The sequence below is a fragment of the Glandiceps talaboti genome, chromosome 9 (genome assembly GCF_964340395.1).
Source record: "Glandiceps talaboti chromosome 9, keGlaTala1.1, whole genome shotgun sequence".
NCBI classification, from domain to species: Eukaryota; Metazoa; Hemichordata; class Enteropneusta; family Spengelidae; genus Glandiceps; species Glandiceps talaboti.
Window position 1 is genome coordinate 23,839,754 of NC_135557.1, and position 17,838 is coordinate 23,857,591.

The 17,838-nt window shown below is 35.0% G+C and overlaps 1 protein-coding gene across 1 annotated transcript; it reads right to left on the reverse strand.

The window, feature by feature from the left end:
* Nucleotides 1-1,412: 1,412 nt before the first annotated feature.
* Nucleotides 1,413-16,793, reverse strand: LOC144440005 (cell adhesion molecule CEACAM5-like). Its single transcript, XM_078129233.1, has 6 exons — nucleotides 16,766-16,793; nucleotides 14,440-14,772; nucleotides 6,587-6,883; nucleotides 6,056-6,226; nucleotides 1,622-1,765; nucleotides 1,413-1,506 (listed from the first exon to the last, which is right to left on the reverse strand). Exons 1-6 carry the CDS (start codon nucleotides 16,791-16,793, stop codon nucleotides 1,493-1,495), a joined length of 987 nt encoding a protein of 328 aa, XP_077985359.1. The 3' UTR covers nucleotides 1,413-1,492.
* Nucleotides 16,794-17,838: the final 1,045 nt, after the last annotated feature.

The window sequence follows — 17,838 nt, forward strand, 5'->3', positions numbered from 1 at the left end:
CTCGTGGTGGGACAGAAGGAAGTTCAACACATAAGGAAGTTCAACACGCACATGCGGCATGCCATATGCCGGGTATGTAGGGGATCACGAAAGCCGAGTGAAGTCGAGGATGGCAAGCTTTCCTGTGCTGAGAATAGGAGGCGTGGCAGGCATTTCAACAACATTTTTGACAACTATTAACTTTCATTGGGATTTGACGAATCACAGATATAAAGCTAAATTTCTTGCATAAATCATGAAATTCCTTACGGAAGGCTTTCGGTTTAAATCTGGTTTGAGCATTATTTTACATTGTATGTTTGGTGGTAGTGGGAATAAAAATTAGATTTTACTTTTTAGTCTTTTGCACTTTTATGACTTTTTATATTTTGCCTTTTTTAGAGACAATTTTACTGAGTGTCACATATGTTATTACCTTATTACTTATTTTATAACTGGGACGTTTTGCTTGGAATAATAGGAGTGCCACATACATTCCAACTGTAGAACTTGAGATATTTTGTACCTAGAAAACATAAACTGCAGATAGAAAACCAATATGGTATCGATTTAATGGATTCTATTGTCTTAAACCAAGCACTTTAACAAAACCAATATACAGGTTTGAACACAAAGCAAGAAATTCCAATAAGATACAATGAAACATGAGTAACAAAAGAAAGCAACTGGATGAAACAATGGAGAAATGTATTTTTAGCAATTTCAATGACAGTGTGAAATTGATTTCCGGTTGTATTTGTATAGCCTTTGTTAGTAGTAAAGTTCAAACTAACAATACGGAACTGAAGACACAAGACACTATTATATACTATATCGAAGTTGCAGACAAATAGGCTGCTGACATCAATGTCGGGTTGATATCATACAAACTTATTACAATTTCAAAAGAATAGAATTTGTATACATTACTAGTCAGCAACACCTGTCATAAGAATATTTTGATAGTAAATACGCTTGGGTACGTAAGATAATAATCTGAATATCACGTCACTATATGCAGATATCAAGAACTTCAATCCAATCAACTATCTGGAATGACTAGTGACGTGAAACCTGACATTTGAATAAGAATTGTAGTATGATTTTAATATGTTTTACATATTGAGAAACGCCTCTCTTCTGGGCTATATCGTCGTGCCTCTACTGCCTTTTTTTCAAGCTGTTGATTTACATTTGTCTTTACTGTTGAGTGTGTCACATACATATTGAGAAACGCCTCTCTTCTGGGCTATATCTGTTGTAACTTGGAGTGTTTAAAAAGAAAGGAAAGAAGGAAGGAGGAGAGAACTATCTTCTGGGACGATCTCTTCGATCTGTGAAGAATGATTTAGGGCTGGATTATCTCGGCTGGACGATACAGTTGGACGATCTATGTTTCTGATCACACTGACGTTCCTCTCGATTGGTGAGCCAGACGTTATACTATTAAATAAACCGTCTTCAAGTTATATTCTGTTGTGTCCCTGTACAGTGATTCCGTGTGTACCTCTTGCTAAGTATGATTCCCTAGTAAAAGTTAATCGATAATAGTTCTTATTGGCATATCGAAAAGAGATTCAAAGATTGTCAGTAAATAAATATATCGATATAACAAGTGATAATGTAAATAAGGATAACATACCTTTTAAACATAGACCTGTCAGTTTTCCCTTAGCAGCTTTGCATGGTGGAAGGGGCACAAACCATATAACTAGCGCTGTTATGAGTAGCAAAGCAATGATAATGGCACATATTATCAATGCAATTTCCCATGACGAACAACATCCTGAAAGTAAAGTGTTGAATTGTACTTAAATCTGTATGTACTACAATTAATTACATATGTACAATTGTGTGTACGTTAATGTACAGTTAGAATAAAGTCGGCATTTTCACTGTTGGCTATGCAAATTAGATAAATTGAGATAAAATAGATCTTAAAGCAAAACCAACCCCTGATGAAGATAAGCAAATACATGGTTTTTACGCATCTTTCAGGTTGTTACACACTTTTTGAACAATTGTTTGTTGGTTCATAAAGTATTTCACCTTTTCTTGACCATCGCCAGTTCTAAAGTATCAAGTAACTATGCAAATTAGCCGCTTACGTATGCAATAAGTATCGTGCAAATACAGGGGCAGAATAAACCGAATCAGTCGTGAAAAAAAACTACCGTATGCCCTACCATCCATTGCGAGGCCGTAGGGTTCTATGTCTATGATTTACAAAGGTTATAGTAGTATATAGTGACGTGCAGATTTAAATTACAATAAATACACGAAACGTATACATCTGCCTATCCCCTTCGGACTTATAAGTCATTATAAAATTCTTTCCTTCTCTCAAAATCATTATACACATATATAGCCATACGACGTGTACATCGTTCGTTAAGAAAGTGAATTTTTTCCTCAATATTAAAATCAGAAAATGTGCCTAAACTTCTAGTTACATCTGTTAACATAGTTAATCTTAGGTCATCATAAAACGAACATTTCATGACAAAATGTTTTTCGTCTTCAATTTGATCTGCATTACAGAAGATAAGTTTTCTATTTGCTAAAGTTTCATTTCTGAAACGACCAATTTCTATTTGGAGTGGTAAAATACCAAGTCTAATTTGTGCAAGGTATGAGCAGTGCAACCTAGATAAATTCGACTTTATAGTGATGTTTAAATGTTATACATGTTCGTATTTTTGCTTTCTCTGTACGCTTTCGATATGTCTTGGTCGACGACGATCCTCGTCATATTATGTCTTTCATTTGACCATTCATTCACGTTTGCCATACATCATGAGATGAACCCCCCTTTGACTTAATAGCGGTTCAAAATACTCACATTCATTTTTGCTACTTTGCTAATCGACATGTTTGTGAAACGTATTGTGGTTTTAAAACTTTAAAAAAACGTCTGCAAACACCTTGAAATGACAGATTTTCAGTCCGTTCCCGTCGGATTTACTTCGAGAGCTCGGGTATTTCCGGCCCCACCTTAACCAAGCTTATTTTGTGACGTCATAGGCAGACTTCTTTATCATTAAGGCTATGACGAGCGTAGTCAACAGGTGACTAAAACTCAACAACATTGTGAACAAGCGACCTATCGGTCGGAATAGCTCTGCTGGTTTTTGTTTTTTTATGTAACGTTCTGTTGTTCAGCTCTTTCACTATGCAGTTATGTTAAAATGTTATAAAGTGGTTAGTGATGACTCACAGTCACTATAGCACATATTTTACACAGAAAGTTGGTAAATATTGCACTTTTAACTTATAGTAACCATTTTACAAAAAATATATTTTTACCTATAGTTGCTTATCGCAAGACACCAACACAATACAATTCAGCTCTATTGGCCCAGTAGGTTTGGAGAAGATTTCAAAGCATTTTTACCAAAAATTCTATTTGTACCCCATGTTTGCATATTAATGACCCAGTCAATTTGTCTTGAAGAAATTTATATCTGCTCATCCCAAAACATCTACAGAACAAATTTCAACAGAATTTGCCCAGTAATTTTTTAGTAGATTTTTGAAGTATTTTCACCCAAAATTCTATTTCTAGACCAAGTTTGCATAGCAATGACACAATCAATTTGTTTTGAAGAAACATATCTGCTCATCAAATGAAACCTACACATCAAATGTTTAGGTTAATTGACCATGTTATTTTGACTGACGGGGGACAGGGAATCAACCTAAAAATGGACACAGTGAATAAAGAATACAGAAACACACTGTCAAAGATTTCAAGATTCACAAGATTCAAAGATTGATAATTTTTTTCGACTTCTCATCAAAAAATCAATTTACATAAGTTAAAAATTGAACTGTTCCCACCACATTTCAGACCGATCTGCCAAGTAGTTTTTAACTTTAAGTTTTTTAACTTTTTGACCAAAAAACAGAATTGTTTTTATCCAAATCACACATTGATAGACAATTGAATAAACATTCAAATAATGTATGTAAATTTGCCTAGCAACAAGGCCATACCCATAGCAACAGAGAAATAATCACGTATTTTGCAGGAATTGAATTCACAAACTGTATGCAGATGTTCCTAGCAACAAGACCACGCCCATAGCAACAGCTAATTGATAACATATTATGCAAAGATAGCAAAAGTGATTAATAGACAATTGAATAATCGTTCAAAAAATGTATGAAGATTTGCCAAGCAACAAGGCCACGCCCATATCAACAGCCAAATAATCATGTGTATTGCAAGGATAACAACATGAATTGATAGACAAATGAATAAGCATTCAAAAATATACGTAAATGTGCAAATGACCAACTATACCTAGAATGGCTCACCATGTATTACACATTTTTAAAACTGTACAGTACAGTTGTGCTACAGTGCCATTGGTGCTATTTTTTACCTACTGATCTCCCTTTAGGGGATTATGACGTCATAGAGAGTACCGTTTCATGTCAGTTAGTACAGTAAGTAATGACACACAGTAGTAATTCGAACTTTGATGCTCGTCAGAATTGATCTAAGAGTGAGGAATCTTCTTTCAATGATGACTTTACTATGTTCAATGGATTGCTGTTGGCTTTTCTTGACAATATTAGAAAATGCTTGTGATTTTGGAGAGTATATAGGGTTTAAGTTGATCAGCAAATGCTGTTGCTGATTCAGACCTCAATAAAACTAGGAGCTCAACTACTGTTACAAGTCGATATCAAAATGCCTCTAATGATAACTAGAATTTATTGACTCAACAAATAATAATTCGAACCAAGCATAATGTTCAGATTGTTGATTTTTCCCCATCCCAGAAGTTGATTGCTTTTATTTTTACCTCCCGTAAGGGTACGGGAGGTAATAAAAGGGGAATGTTTGTCTGTGTGTCTGTTTGTCTGTCTATCTGTCTGTCTGTGTCATCATTTTCTAAAAATCGGCTGGCTCAATTGTAATCAAATTTAGGATATATAACCTTTAGGGTAATAGCTAGACCTGATTAGGTTTTGAGCTAGATCTGTTAATGTTTGATTAGAGAAATTTGCATATTAATGAAATCAATTAAATACGCAATATCTTAAGACTGCATACTTCAATTTCAATATAATTTAGTATATTCGTTAAACATAACAACATACATTTGTCCTATAAGATTCGTTGATGTATATTACAGCGTCAATGAATAATTTGCATAATTAATTATTTTTGGTAATTAGGCTATATCTTAAGAATACATACTTCAATTCCAATATAATTCAGTACACACGTTAACCATAACAATCACATATGTCCTGTACAGCTTGTTGGTGTACCTTTCAGTGTTAATAAATAATTTGCATTATTAATGATTCTTGGTAATTAGGCTATATCTTACGACTGCATGCTTCAATTTCAATACAATTCAGTACATACATTAACCATAACAAATTGTGTATATCCTATAAAGTTAGTTGATGTACCTTACAGTGTTAATGTAATTGTATTAGACATGTATGAGTTAGTGCTACCTAGTGTAACATAAACTGTATAAAATTGGATGGCTGTTTCCATGGAAACATAAGGTAGACATGAAAATTATGTTTTCATTACATACACATACATTTCACAAATAACATTATAAATCTGATGAATATCTGTTTATTTGCACATTGACCCCACTACCAAGGGTAGTTTGTCATGCTGAATTCAAAAAAGTGGTCATTTAATGAACATCAGTTGCCATGGTAACCAAAATAACCATATTATGTGATTGTTTGAAATATTAGACATAAAACACTTCAAAAAATTCAAATTTAGGAAACAACATCATTGCTGTTGGCGTACACTAGTTGATGATATCTGGTGTAACAAAGTTTCATGATTTTTTAATTATCTGTATCAAACTTTATGTGGAGATATCTATCATAAAATTGGGAATATGAACTACTTAGAAGAATTTTTAAAATTTAACGTCAATCATCTCCACACAAGCAAGCATACAGACTGTTTATCATGACATAAACATACTGAACATAGAGTCATTTGTGCCAAGAAGAATGACTTCTATGCATATTGCAAAAATTCACAATTTGTCTGCCAGATTAAAAAAAAATAAAAACTTACCACATTCATCCACCACTTCAGAACAATCAGTACCGATGCTGTTTTCAGCACAACACGTTACAGTGTTTCCATCTGTTATTATATCATACACAGGGGGAGGATTTGCATCAGCTTCACATATAGTGTCTCCACTGTTGCAGCTGTGTGTTATTTTCATGATTTCGGGTGGATCTACGTCATGATAGGTATGAAAAGCAATATGGCTCAGGTATATACACAATATTAACATATTGTAGTCATATAAACATACAACCATCCAATATCACATTATAAACATACGTGCGTGCATACGTTTTCATCCGATAAGTTGCCTTATCGAATATTATATATGACATATCAGATGATGAAAATTTATTTTGTGATATGTACGCACTAAAACCTCCTATTTTATGGTCGCGTGTTTTTTTCTTGGACTATTTGACATTTGAATTTCAGTCACACTCCAAAAATACAGCAACCGTTTGGAAAGGATATGTAACAGATTGAATCAATAGTGCTATTGAATATGGGTAACTTAATAATGAGTCTTACATGTTACATTTAGATATTCTTCTTCTGCTTTCACGGTGAAGTCACATCTAGAAACAATACATACATAGTTCCCAGTATCATATCTTGTAATATTGCGTATACTGATAACATTCCCGTTCTCATTACTGAAGTATCTTTCGTCTGTAAGATCTATATGATTTCCGTCTAATTCCCAGTCATATTCTACATCGTAGGTTGTTGATATTGTACATGTCATGTTTACCACCGTGGACATTCCGGATGTGCTTTCAATGACTATTTCGTCCGATATAAAAAGACTAACATCAGACGTTATTTCTGTGGAGAAAGGGTAGAATGCTATAAATGAAATGATGAGTAGGCATAAATTAGTTTTCCTCAGATTCCTTATGCTGTGATGCTTGGCACAGTTAATGGACAGCAAGGGCATCAGAAATGGACCAATAACAACAAACATACATTACCATATAAAGATTTATTGTGAAGACTTTTTTTATGTAAAATGTCAATATCTGCCCATGCTGTTTTCCAACTTCCCTTCGACTGCATAGTGTCCTTACCCAGCGGAATATCACAGGGTATGCCCGCAGGCACACCAACTAATAATAGTCCAGAAAATGCCTCGCAATCAAAGTCAATGATAGCCATTGGTACTGTCACTGGTTCATGTGGACCAAAGTAAACAAGGGTGTAGCATTGGGTATGTCTGTCCCATGTTTGCTACACTTGGTTTCACCATACTTATATCACAGCTAGTATCCTGTAGGCTGTGAAATGATTGCCCCCCCCCCCCCGACTTCCCCTAAGTGGTAGCCTAGAAAATGCACCCTGTGTTTTCTCCGAACATATAGGTCCCAGTTAAACAGTCTTTATCTCCTTTGGCCAACCATAGGCGGTTGTCTACAAAAGTGCACAGGAAGGTGTCAAAATTGTCACCCTCCTTAAAATGAGGAAGTTTTGCATTCCTTGCCAACACCTTAACTTCTGTACTGTGCAATGGAATAGGCAGGCCATGTATATGTATAGTTATTTTTGAATTCATACGTGAGGTAATATTAAAGAATGTATGTAAGAAACAGGGACAGGAACAAATATATAGAACAAGTCAAACTAAAGTTGAAATAAGACGAGTTGGAGCTGAGCCACAATGAACAAGAACTAGAGGTAAAGACATAACTTGAAGTTGCTGAAGCAAGACAGAGAGTCATTGATGAAGAAATGGCAGAGGAAAATGGCAACAAATGAAAATATCTTCTAATTGCTTTTATAGAGAACAGTTAGGTAAATGTGAATGAATGGTGTGGGCAACGCATTAAGATAAGCAAAGAAACACTCTGATATTGCCGTTCCTGTCAACATTGAAAAAAGAGTGCAAGTTGGAGGAGACCAAAAATGGGCACAAGTCTGAATCCTCATGCCCAAACCTTCACTTTGCTACAGCTACAGTCATCAAGATGCAAAAAATGGCAGAGGTTGAGGAAACTTAAGGTAAACTTGATGTGATAGCACATGCTTCCATTAAGAAGGCACTTGACTGGCCCAAAGGCACTGACTGAGTGTGCAGTCTTAAGCTTCCTAATTGATTGTCTGAATGCAGTGAATAGTAGAGCAGCAGAGCCCTGAAAAGTTGCCTAGTTTTCGAGATACCACAACCGGAAAATAACTAGCATAATACATATATCAAACTCTTCGTCCCAGTCTCAGTAATATAGAAATCCATGATGACAGAGACATAAATTACTACAAATTAAGTTAGAGCACAGTATGTGTTAGGGTCAGTGCAGATTGACACATCTAGAAACACCCACACCAATTTCTGTATTGTTATGGCTAATATTGTCCACTGATTAACATACTCGATGTCAATTTAGAGTGAATAAAATATCACTACACTGTCTGCAGATAATATTGACCACTAATTATGAATGATTAATTTTAGCAAGTACAACTTTGATAGTTTGATGAACAACATGACCCAGTTAAACCTAGTGCACGTGTAAGTTTTGAAACACCCATAATAACGTCAGCTCAAAGTGAAGGAGTGATAAAATTGATAGGTATGCGTGCCAAGAAAAAAAAGAATGTAACCAAAATCCTACATAACCAATCATTTCCCAAATTCTACACTTGTGTTACAAAGCTATTTTTCTGATTTGTAGTTGCTCATCAATATATATATATATATATATATATATATATATATATATATATATATATATATATATATATATATATATATATATATATATATATATATGAAATTTATCTCATTTCATAGGAACAACAACATTGGACTTTGCTATATTATTGCCACTAGTCATGTTAATACACCTTTGTTGTTGTGCTAATAATAATATATATATTTGTTTATACACAGTATTTTATAATTTAATGACAATAATGTCTTAATAACCCTCTAACAAAGATAACCTATATTTGGTTCAAGTTTTACAACTCCCTAAAATATCACTTCAGAGGTGAAGGAATTAAGGTCTATTTAAACTGTCATTTAATTGTTGTTTATTCGAAACCCATTATCATGCATTTCATTATATGACGACAATTATGCTTTCTCCTTGTTGTTGCAAATCAAACTATAGGGAATATCAGGTTTGTCATACAACACCCAAGGGACAAGGATGGTATACGTAGACTTGTTAAATTCTCGGTAGTAGTCATGGTAACACATTTGGGGGTAATAATGATCACTTACAGATTAACATTTATTACCAACAAAAATATGAACATCAACACAACCATGATGAAGAGGTCACTTCCAGCCACAGACATATTATGTTAATAGGTTTAACTTCGCATTGCACCAACATTTAATTAGCTTACCAAAGCTTTACATGGCTTTGTCAATGTTTTCTGACGTCACGACGCATGCGTAACGTCAGACAATTGTCCCAGATTCTCGGAAATTGGTAACGTCCCCCATCACGGTTCATGGATGGTTTTAAAGTCCAAGCATGAATCGCTTCCTTAACCCCTCGCCTAAACAAGTCCGACTCATGATCCAAAATAGTAACATTGTCAGGGTCGAATGAATGACCCGAGTGATCCTTGAGTGGATGTCTGGAGACCTCCGATGATGTGCAGCTCGGCCAACGATGTTCACTTATTCTGGCTTTCAGAGTCCTCTCCATTTCCCCGATGTATTCCTCTTCACAGATTGCATCCTCACCAGTGCCCCCACACTTGACGTGATACGCTGGTCGACAGACCTGACTTGGTGGGGTGAGATCCCTAGGTCGTACCAGCAACTGCCTCAAAGTGTTAGTGGGTTTATGATGTTAGGTGGTGATACCATACCCCTTATATATGCGGGCTAAGCTCTCAGATAGTCTCCTCACATTGGGTGCACCCGATTTTTCCTGTGCGTGGTAATTCACTGTGAGTCGGCCATACTTGTTTATTTGTCACGCTTTCGATGTTTCATGTTTAAGTAACTGTGACCTTTGAACTCTCTGTTGGATTTCATGACGTGTGTCACTGTGGATGATACTATCTAGTGTTTTGGATAGCTCTGATTGTTTCTTGTTTAGAGAGTCTAATTTTCAGACCGTTTGAGAAATCTTGGTCTAGGCCATAATTGCCAAAGTTCGTTAATTATGCAAATGAGCAATAAATTGACAGCTCTAAATTTCATTAAGAACTATCATATCTCTGTATGATCAATATCTGTTGCATGTTTCATCAAATGTCATATGCACATTTTACACTTGTATGGCAATGTATATGCATTTTACAATAATGTGCAGTTTGTCCTCAGTTACACGACATATTCTCAGAAGTCATTGAAAATGACATAGTCCCCGCTATGATTGGGTTTTAAGGAACTGTCAGTTTATGTTGTCATTTTCAAACCTAGTTAATGTTGTTTAGCCTAATATGGTTGTTTTTGATATCACTAAAGCATGTCTTGAGTTTTTGCTTTGGACATGAAATCTGTGCCAACAAAATGGCTGCCAGGCAGCCATATCGGATTGTATCATGACGAAAATGGATATGCACATGTATGTCATGGAAAACTGTGCTAATACCAACTTTGAATGGGATCTGTTCAAGCATGTGTGAGGTATGGCTTTGGACTTAGAAAATTCGCAAATAAAATGGCTGCCAGGCAGCCATATTGGATCGTATCACGACAACAATGAATGTGCACATGTATGTCATAAAACACTGTCCTAATACTAACTTTGAATGAGATCTGTTCAATTAAGCATGTCTGAGTTATGGCTTTGGACAGGGAAAATTCGCAAACAAAATGGCTGCTAGGCGGCCATATTGAATCGTATCATAAAGCAAATTGATGTGCTTATGAATGCTATAGTATGTTGCCCCTGTACCAAGTTTTAAAAAAAATCGGTCCAGGCATCTCCAAGAAACGGCTCTAGATGGACAGATGGACAAACAGACGGATGTAATCCAATCCATAAGTCCCCGTCCGGACAAAGACTAAAAAGCCAAGCTACACAAGATGTCATTAGGGCTTGTTTTGTATGTGGCAAACAGTAAACAAGATAAATTGTTGAGCCAAAGGCTCTTCTAACACAACGTCTAGCAAAGGAAATGTACCATATTAACATGAACATATACAGAAAAACAAATAATGACAAAGTAGTTTAGACAACACCGGTAAAACTATAATAGGTCTGTAGCTGGAGTTGTTATCTGTAGCACCATTTTTAAATATAGGTGTTACGTTAGCAGATTTCCATTGTGATGAAAAGCATTATATATATATATATATATATATATATATATATATATATATATATATATATATATATATATATATATATATATATATATATATATATATATATATATATATATATATACTCAGCATATACAATATGTCTATACTGTAGCAAACAGTGTCCAATACATTATGCAGAGAAACATAAGGATGCCAGTGTTTGGGCAAAATTCAAGAAAGTTAGAAATTATGTTAACAACATAGGGGTGCAATTGAAAAAATAATATTTTACATCTCAATTAGATCAAAATAGCAGTGACTCAAAAAATCTTTGGCACACTTTGAAAAAAATTGTTGCCAAGCCAGTCTAATGAGAGTGTCATGAGTTTGAAAGTGGATGACCACATCACAACCCATACAGAAATTATAGCAAATGCATGTAATAACTTTTTTACTACAATTGGGTCCAAGCTGGCAATGAACTTTACAAATCGAAATAATACACTTTTAACCCTATGTGACAGTAACTTCCACTTTAAGCCCATAACCACTGAGTATGTTTGTAGACAATTGTCGAAACTCTGTATTGCTAAAGCCACTGGTATTGACAATGTCAGTGCACGGTTACTTAAATATGCGGCTCCGTATATATCATCTTCATTGATATTGACATATATGTTTAATCTGTCTCTACAGACAGGACAGGTTCCTGCAGAGTGGAAACGAGCTAGGGTTGTGCCATTATTTAAAGAAGGGGATAGAAATGACGTTGGTAATTACCGACCAATATATATCCTCCCTGTAGTTTCTAAGATATTGGAAAGAGCTGTCCATGATCAGCTGTACAGCTATCTAGATGAAAATGACATTGTAAATAGATGTCAGTCAGGATTTAGGCCAGGTTACTCTATGGCAACGGCCCTTACTCATGTTACAGATATTCTATTTAATATTATTGATCGTAAACAACTCACTGGTGCAATATTTCTAGATCTGAACAAAGCATTCGATACACTCGATCATGGACTGCTGCTTCAAAAACTACATCAATTTGGTATACAAGGCAGTACATTGACATGGTTCCGTGCAATCTAACAGGCCGTACACAAATTGTAGAGTTGAATTCCACATTATCAGAAAGCATGGGCATTTCTTGTGGGGTACCCCAAGGTTCAATCTTGGGACCTTTATTTTTCACGCTTTATATAAAACAGTTATAAAGGCTCAAGTAATTATGTATGCATATTGCAGGGCTATTTTGTATTCAAGTAAATCAGTTGCTGATATTGAAGTGACACTCACAGAGGAAATAATGCATGTCAAGGCCTGGCTTGACTCAAACAAGTTGAGTTCAAATACTTAGGGGTTTGGCTGGGTTCAAATTTTAAATTTTCAACACATATTTCCAAAATTACTGCTACAATTTCTTTAAAACTTGGTCTACTGTCAAGAAACTCAACAGAACTAAGTAAGTATGTATGGTTTCTTAAGGATAAAGAAATTGATTACGACATCAAATGGAACGCGCGCGACCATACAACAGCTCCAGTCAGAGATGTAATCTCTGCATAACTGAAAAGTACATTATAATTTGTCAACCTCATCGCTGCACTCTAAATAAACGGAATGAACTTGTGTCGTCGTGTAGGCATAGGCATAAATCATTATTTCAGAATAATTAACTATGCTAATACGCTGTGTTACAGGGTAGATATTCCCTGTTAAGAACATTAGAATAATAGAATTTAACGGTAAGGAAATGCAGATACCGTATTCCATTCTACCCCTGATGAGTGAGGAATACACACCTCACAAAACAGTTCTGTAGGGTCAATAGCATGTAATTTTGTTCAAATTTTCAAAACCTGTATATATATATATATATATATATATATATATATATATATATATATATATATAACTTAACACTGACTTTCTATATATAAATAACTTCATGAACCATACAATTCTAACCCAAATATTTCGAAGAGACTGAGCTCCTCTTCATCGGTGGGTCTCCAGTTCTGTCAAACAAGTCAAGTTCTGTTACACTTTAAATACTGAAGACAGTGGTTATTGTCATGCAAAATAGTGTTCTTGTCTTGGAATGGTATGAATATTACACACAGCCAGCTGTGGAGTACTGGTGACTACTGGTTGCTATGTTACTATTTTCTATTGATGCCATTGGTGAGTGTATCTAGTTTTTTTATCCATAATGATTCACGTAGTTGACGGTAGGTTTTATCTGGTGTGTAGAGTTTTTCAATTGCTATGATTCTAAAGTGTTTGATTGAGTGAGATGGTCCATTGAAGTGAATTGGTACTGGTTCATATTTGTCTGTCTTCTCCATGGTAGCTTGGAGAAAAGGAAGAGATATCGGTTCACAACTAGTCCACAGTAAACATCACAGAGCATTCATCAAAGAAGCAACAGGATCAAGACCATGTCAGAGCAAACGATGCGCCATCTGCCCCTACATGGAGAAGACAGACACATTTCAAGGGCCAAATGCACAGCATTATAAAATAATACACCATATCAACTGCAAATCAGCAAACCTGGTGTATGCAATACGTTGCTCATATTGCGAAAAAATAGTCTATGTAGGAGAGACCGGTGATACAATATACACACGAATGCAGAATCACCTATCACAAATCAGGAGAAACAATAAATATGAACCAGTACCAATTCACTTCAATGGACCATCTCACTCAATCAAACACTTTAGAATCATAGCAATTGAAAAACTCTACACACCAGATAAAACCTACCGTCAACTACGTGAATCATTATGGATAAAAAAAACTAGATACACTCACCAATGGCATCAATAGAAAATAGTAACATAGCAACCAGTAGTCACCAGTACTCCACAGCTGGCTGTGTGTAATATTCATACCATTCCAAGACAAGAACACTATTTTGCATGACAATAACCACTGTCTTCAGTATTTAAAGTGCAACAGAACTTGACTTGTTTGACAGAACTGGAGACCCACCGATGAAGAGGAGCTCAGTCTCTTCGAAATATTTGGGTTAGAATTGTATGGTTCATGAAATTATTTTTATATATATATATATATATATATATATATATATATATATATATATATATATATATATATATATATATATATATATATATATATATAATGACTTTACCTTCGACTTTGAGTATTAGGGAATCATCGTCAAAAGGCACACCTAGTCCAGTCAGCTCACACCAGTACGTATCGCTATCTGATAATATTGAATCGGATATTTGTAATGTGGCTTGGTCAACAATATCATGGCGTGTAAAACCTGGTTCATATTTTATGCCTGAGGAATCATAGGTAATTATATGCTCTCCACCTGCTATTGAAGTGCCTTTATACCACTTAATTATAGGGTCTCCTCCTCCACTTGTATAATTGCACAATAGGTATGACACGCATGTAACAGTTTCATCAACATCCGGTCCGATTTGTATACTACCATATATGCTATTTATACCTATGAAATATAAAGGAAACCGAATTTAAAGTGTTCATTCAGAGATCTCTATATATGCTATACGATACAACATGCATGTACTTTACATATTGTAGAGTTATAACTAAATGCTTTCTATGAGATTTGCCAACATGTGCCAATTTTCAGACAAATAGGATTAGGTCCTTAAACTAACAGGTGTGGATTTTGCTCCTATATTAGGTAACATTTTTGTGAAGTATGACCATACATAGACAGAAGGACGAATGGACAACAGAACGAGTGTACAGAAAGGACAGACTAAAATCCCTTACTCATAACAGGTAATGTCGTGACCAAAGAGGTTCCGAGGGCAGGGGGTGTTAATGAAAGACTGAAATGACAAAAACCTTAATAAGCAATAATCTTGCTATTTTCAAATTAAGGACAATCAAAGATCCTATCCAAATTATATTGATAGTATCACAAGATTCGTACTCGTAGTGTTCACTCATGTATAGTAATGAAAATATGGCGTTGTAGCACAACTGTATTTGGATGTAGCAGTGAATATTTGCCCATAGTTTTTGGGATTATTCTTTCTGTATCAAAACGCACATCTTTTACTCAAATCGCACACCTGTGTTTCAATAACTTTGCCTTGAACATTTTCCCAACTACACACCGCAAGCAATGTCCTCTCCAAATACCAAAGCAATCGGTAAAATGTTTGTTGAGTTTAAGTCGCGCGCACACACACACTCACACTCAGTCACAAACACAGACAGACAGACAGACAGACAGACAGACAGACAGAATACTGACAGCTATCACACCATGTCTATAACACTACTGAACTTCATTAGTTCAGTTAACTTCATTAGTTCAGTTATGTTAAAAATATGAGCAATGCATAATCAAGTGGCTTCATTGATATCGTGAGAGCGCCCTCTTAAATTGAATTGTAAAATGCGAATGTAAGGCGCGTCAAAAATAATCACATATCTGCATGACTCACAAACAAGGTGTAGATACAATTTTGACGTCTGACAATTAACCAGAATATGAGGCTCGGAATACAATATATTCATAGCATCATCAGGTGAGCAAATAGTGTGTGTGTGTGTGTGTGTGTGTGTAAATGGTGATATGGTGACAAAAAAAAACATTTTCAAACATAAATAAGACCTATTTCGTCGATTATGTTGGCATTCCCTAACAAAATAGAACATCTAAATTGTATATAATCAGTTTATTTACCCCAAATGAATAAAACAGTGGGTAAATGGGGATTCAGTTCCCAAACTACGTATTTATATACAGAAATTCACAGCGAGGTACTCAATATGACTCAAAATATATATAATATACACACGATTAAAATTACAAATATACAGTTGGTCAGTTATATTGCGACAGTTGATGTTAATTGAATATTTGTTTGAAATGACACAAAGAATTCATTTTATGCTGACGGGGATGTCATTCCAATTTTTTGGCGTCCGAAAAAAAAAATAGAAAATTGACCTGGGTTCGATCTGGTATGACATGGATATAGATTTTGATATAAGCAGAACGGAGTATCATAGTCTTGACTAGTAACTCTGAAATAATCATACAAAGAATGCGGTGATTGTTTGTGGATCAAACCATAAATAAAAGAACCTACTTAATATTTATGAAGTGTGAAAACATCTAGAATATTCAACGTAATAAACAAAGGAGCTGAATGGTCCATGGAAGATTTAAACAACATCGTACAAACTATCACTTTATGGGCAGTTAAAATACAGTTCAACTGTTAAATGTTAGAATTCCAAACAAAAACAAAAACACATCAACCTCCGTGGTGGTTTTGCCACTTACAACAATAGCCCCTGAAACATGTAGATTCGTTTTATGACCCCTAAAGATGATATAGTTTGTCTAGAGTATGTGTGTGTATCAACAAACTACTTCAAGATGGAAGCATACAAATGTCTGCTAATGTGCAAATAAAAATTCATAAAATATACGTCCATTGATTTAAACTTACCAAGAATAAAGAGGATGAAACCCCACATTTTGTCGACGAGCTTCTGAGCACTCAAACGACGTATGGAAATAAATGTCAACACAGCTATAGTGCAGTGTACGTTGACACATTTTTGCAAGCGTTCATGTTGAGGGCGCTTTTAAGGCTCGATTGCACTTAAATATTCATAAGGTGACCGGCTCGACAATGAATATTCATTTCGCTATCGTTTGGATGTAGTCACTAATCACTGATCAGCATAAAGGTGCCAAACGAAACCCAACTTCTCATGAAAAGGAGACATATCATAGACGAACGTGGCGCAATATTCACTAACAATTGGCCGGAAATGTGCAAGGTTATGAGAGCTAAAAATGTGTTTGTTTGTCTGACTGCAATGTGAAACCTTATCTGTCTATCTATCTATCTATCTATCTATCTATCTATCTGTCTACCTATCAATCAATCAATCAATCAATCAATCAATCAATCAATCAACCAATCAATCAATCAATCAATCTGTCTGTCTGTCTGTCTGTCTGTCTTTCTGTCTGTCTGATCTACCTATATATACGTCTGACTGTCTGTCTATCTCCGTCTATATCTATTTATGTAACTATATAAACATATATAATGAAATAATATTGTATACTAATAATACCTTTAATGATTAAATAAATATTATATAATGATAATAATTTTGATAAAAATAACGTTTACCACCCTACCTGGGGTAGTTTGTTATGCCGAGTTCAAAAGAGGGGTCTTTTTATCAACGTCTGTTGCCATGGTAACCAAAATCACCACAATATGGTAATCGTTTTTCTAAAATTTTATATAAAACATTGACAAAAAATCAAATTTAGTGAAAAACCTTTCCTTGGTATGTATGCGTTAGTGCTACCTGGTGTAACATAAATTGGATAAAATTGGATAGCTCTTTTCATGGAAACATATGGTTGATGTGAACATTATGTTTTCGTTATATACACATACATCTCACAAACAACTCTGATGAATATCTTTTTATTTGCACATTGACCACACTACAAAGGGTAGTTTGTCATGCTGGATTATAAAAATGGTCATGTAAT

Excerpts from the sequence above, each read along its gene's own strand:
- LOC144440005 (XM_078129233.1), bottom strand. The coding sequence starts at position 16,793 with ATGTGGGGTTTCATCCTCTTTATTCTTG. Across the intron at positions 14,773-16,765 it reads TTTCATCCTCTTTATTCTTG|GTATAAATAGCATATATGGT; the intron begins GTAAGTTTAAAT and ends TATATTTCATAG. Across the intron at positions 6,884-14,439 it reads CCTAATACTCAAAGTCGAAG|AAATAACGTCTGATGTTAGT; the intron begins GTAAAGTCATTA and ends CTTTCTCCACAG.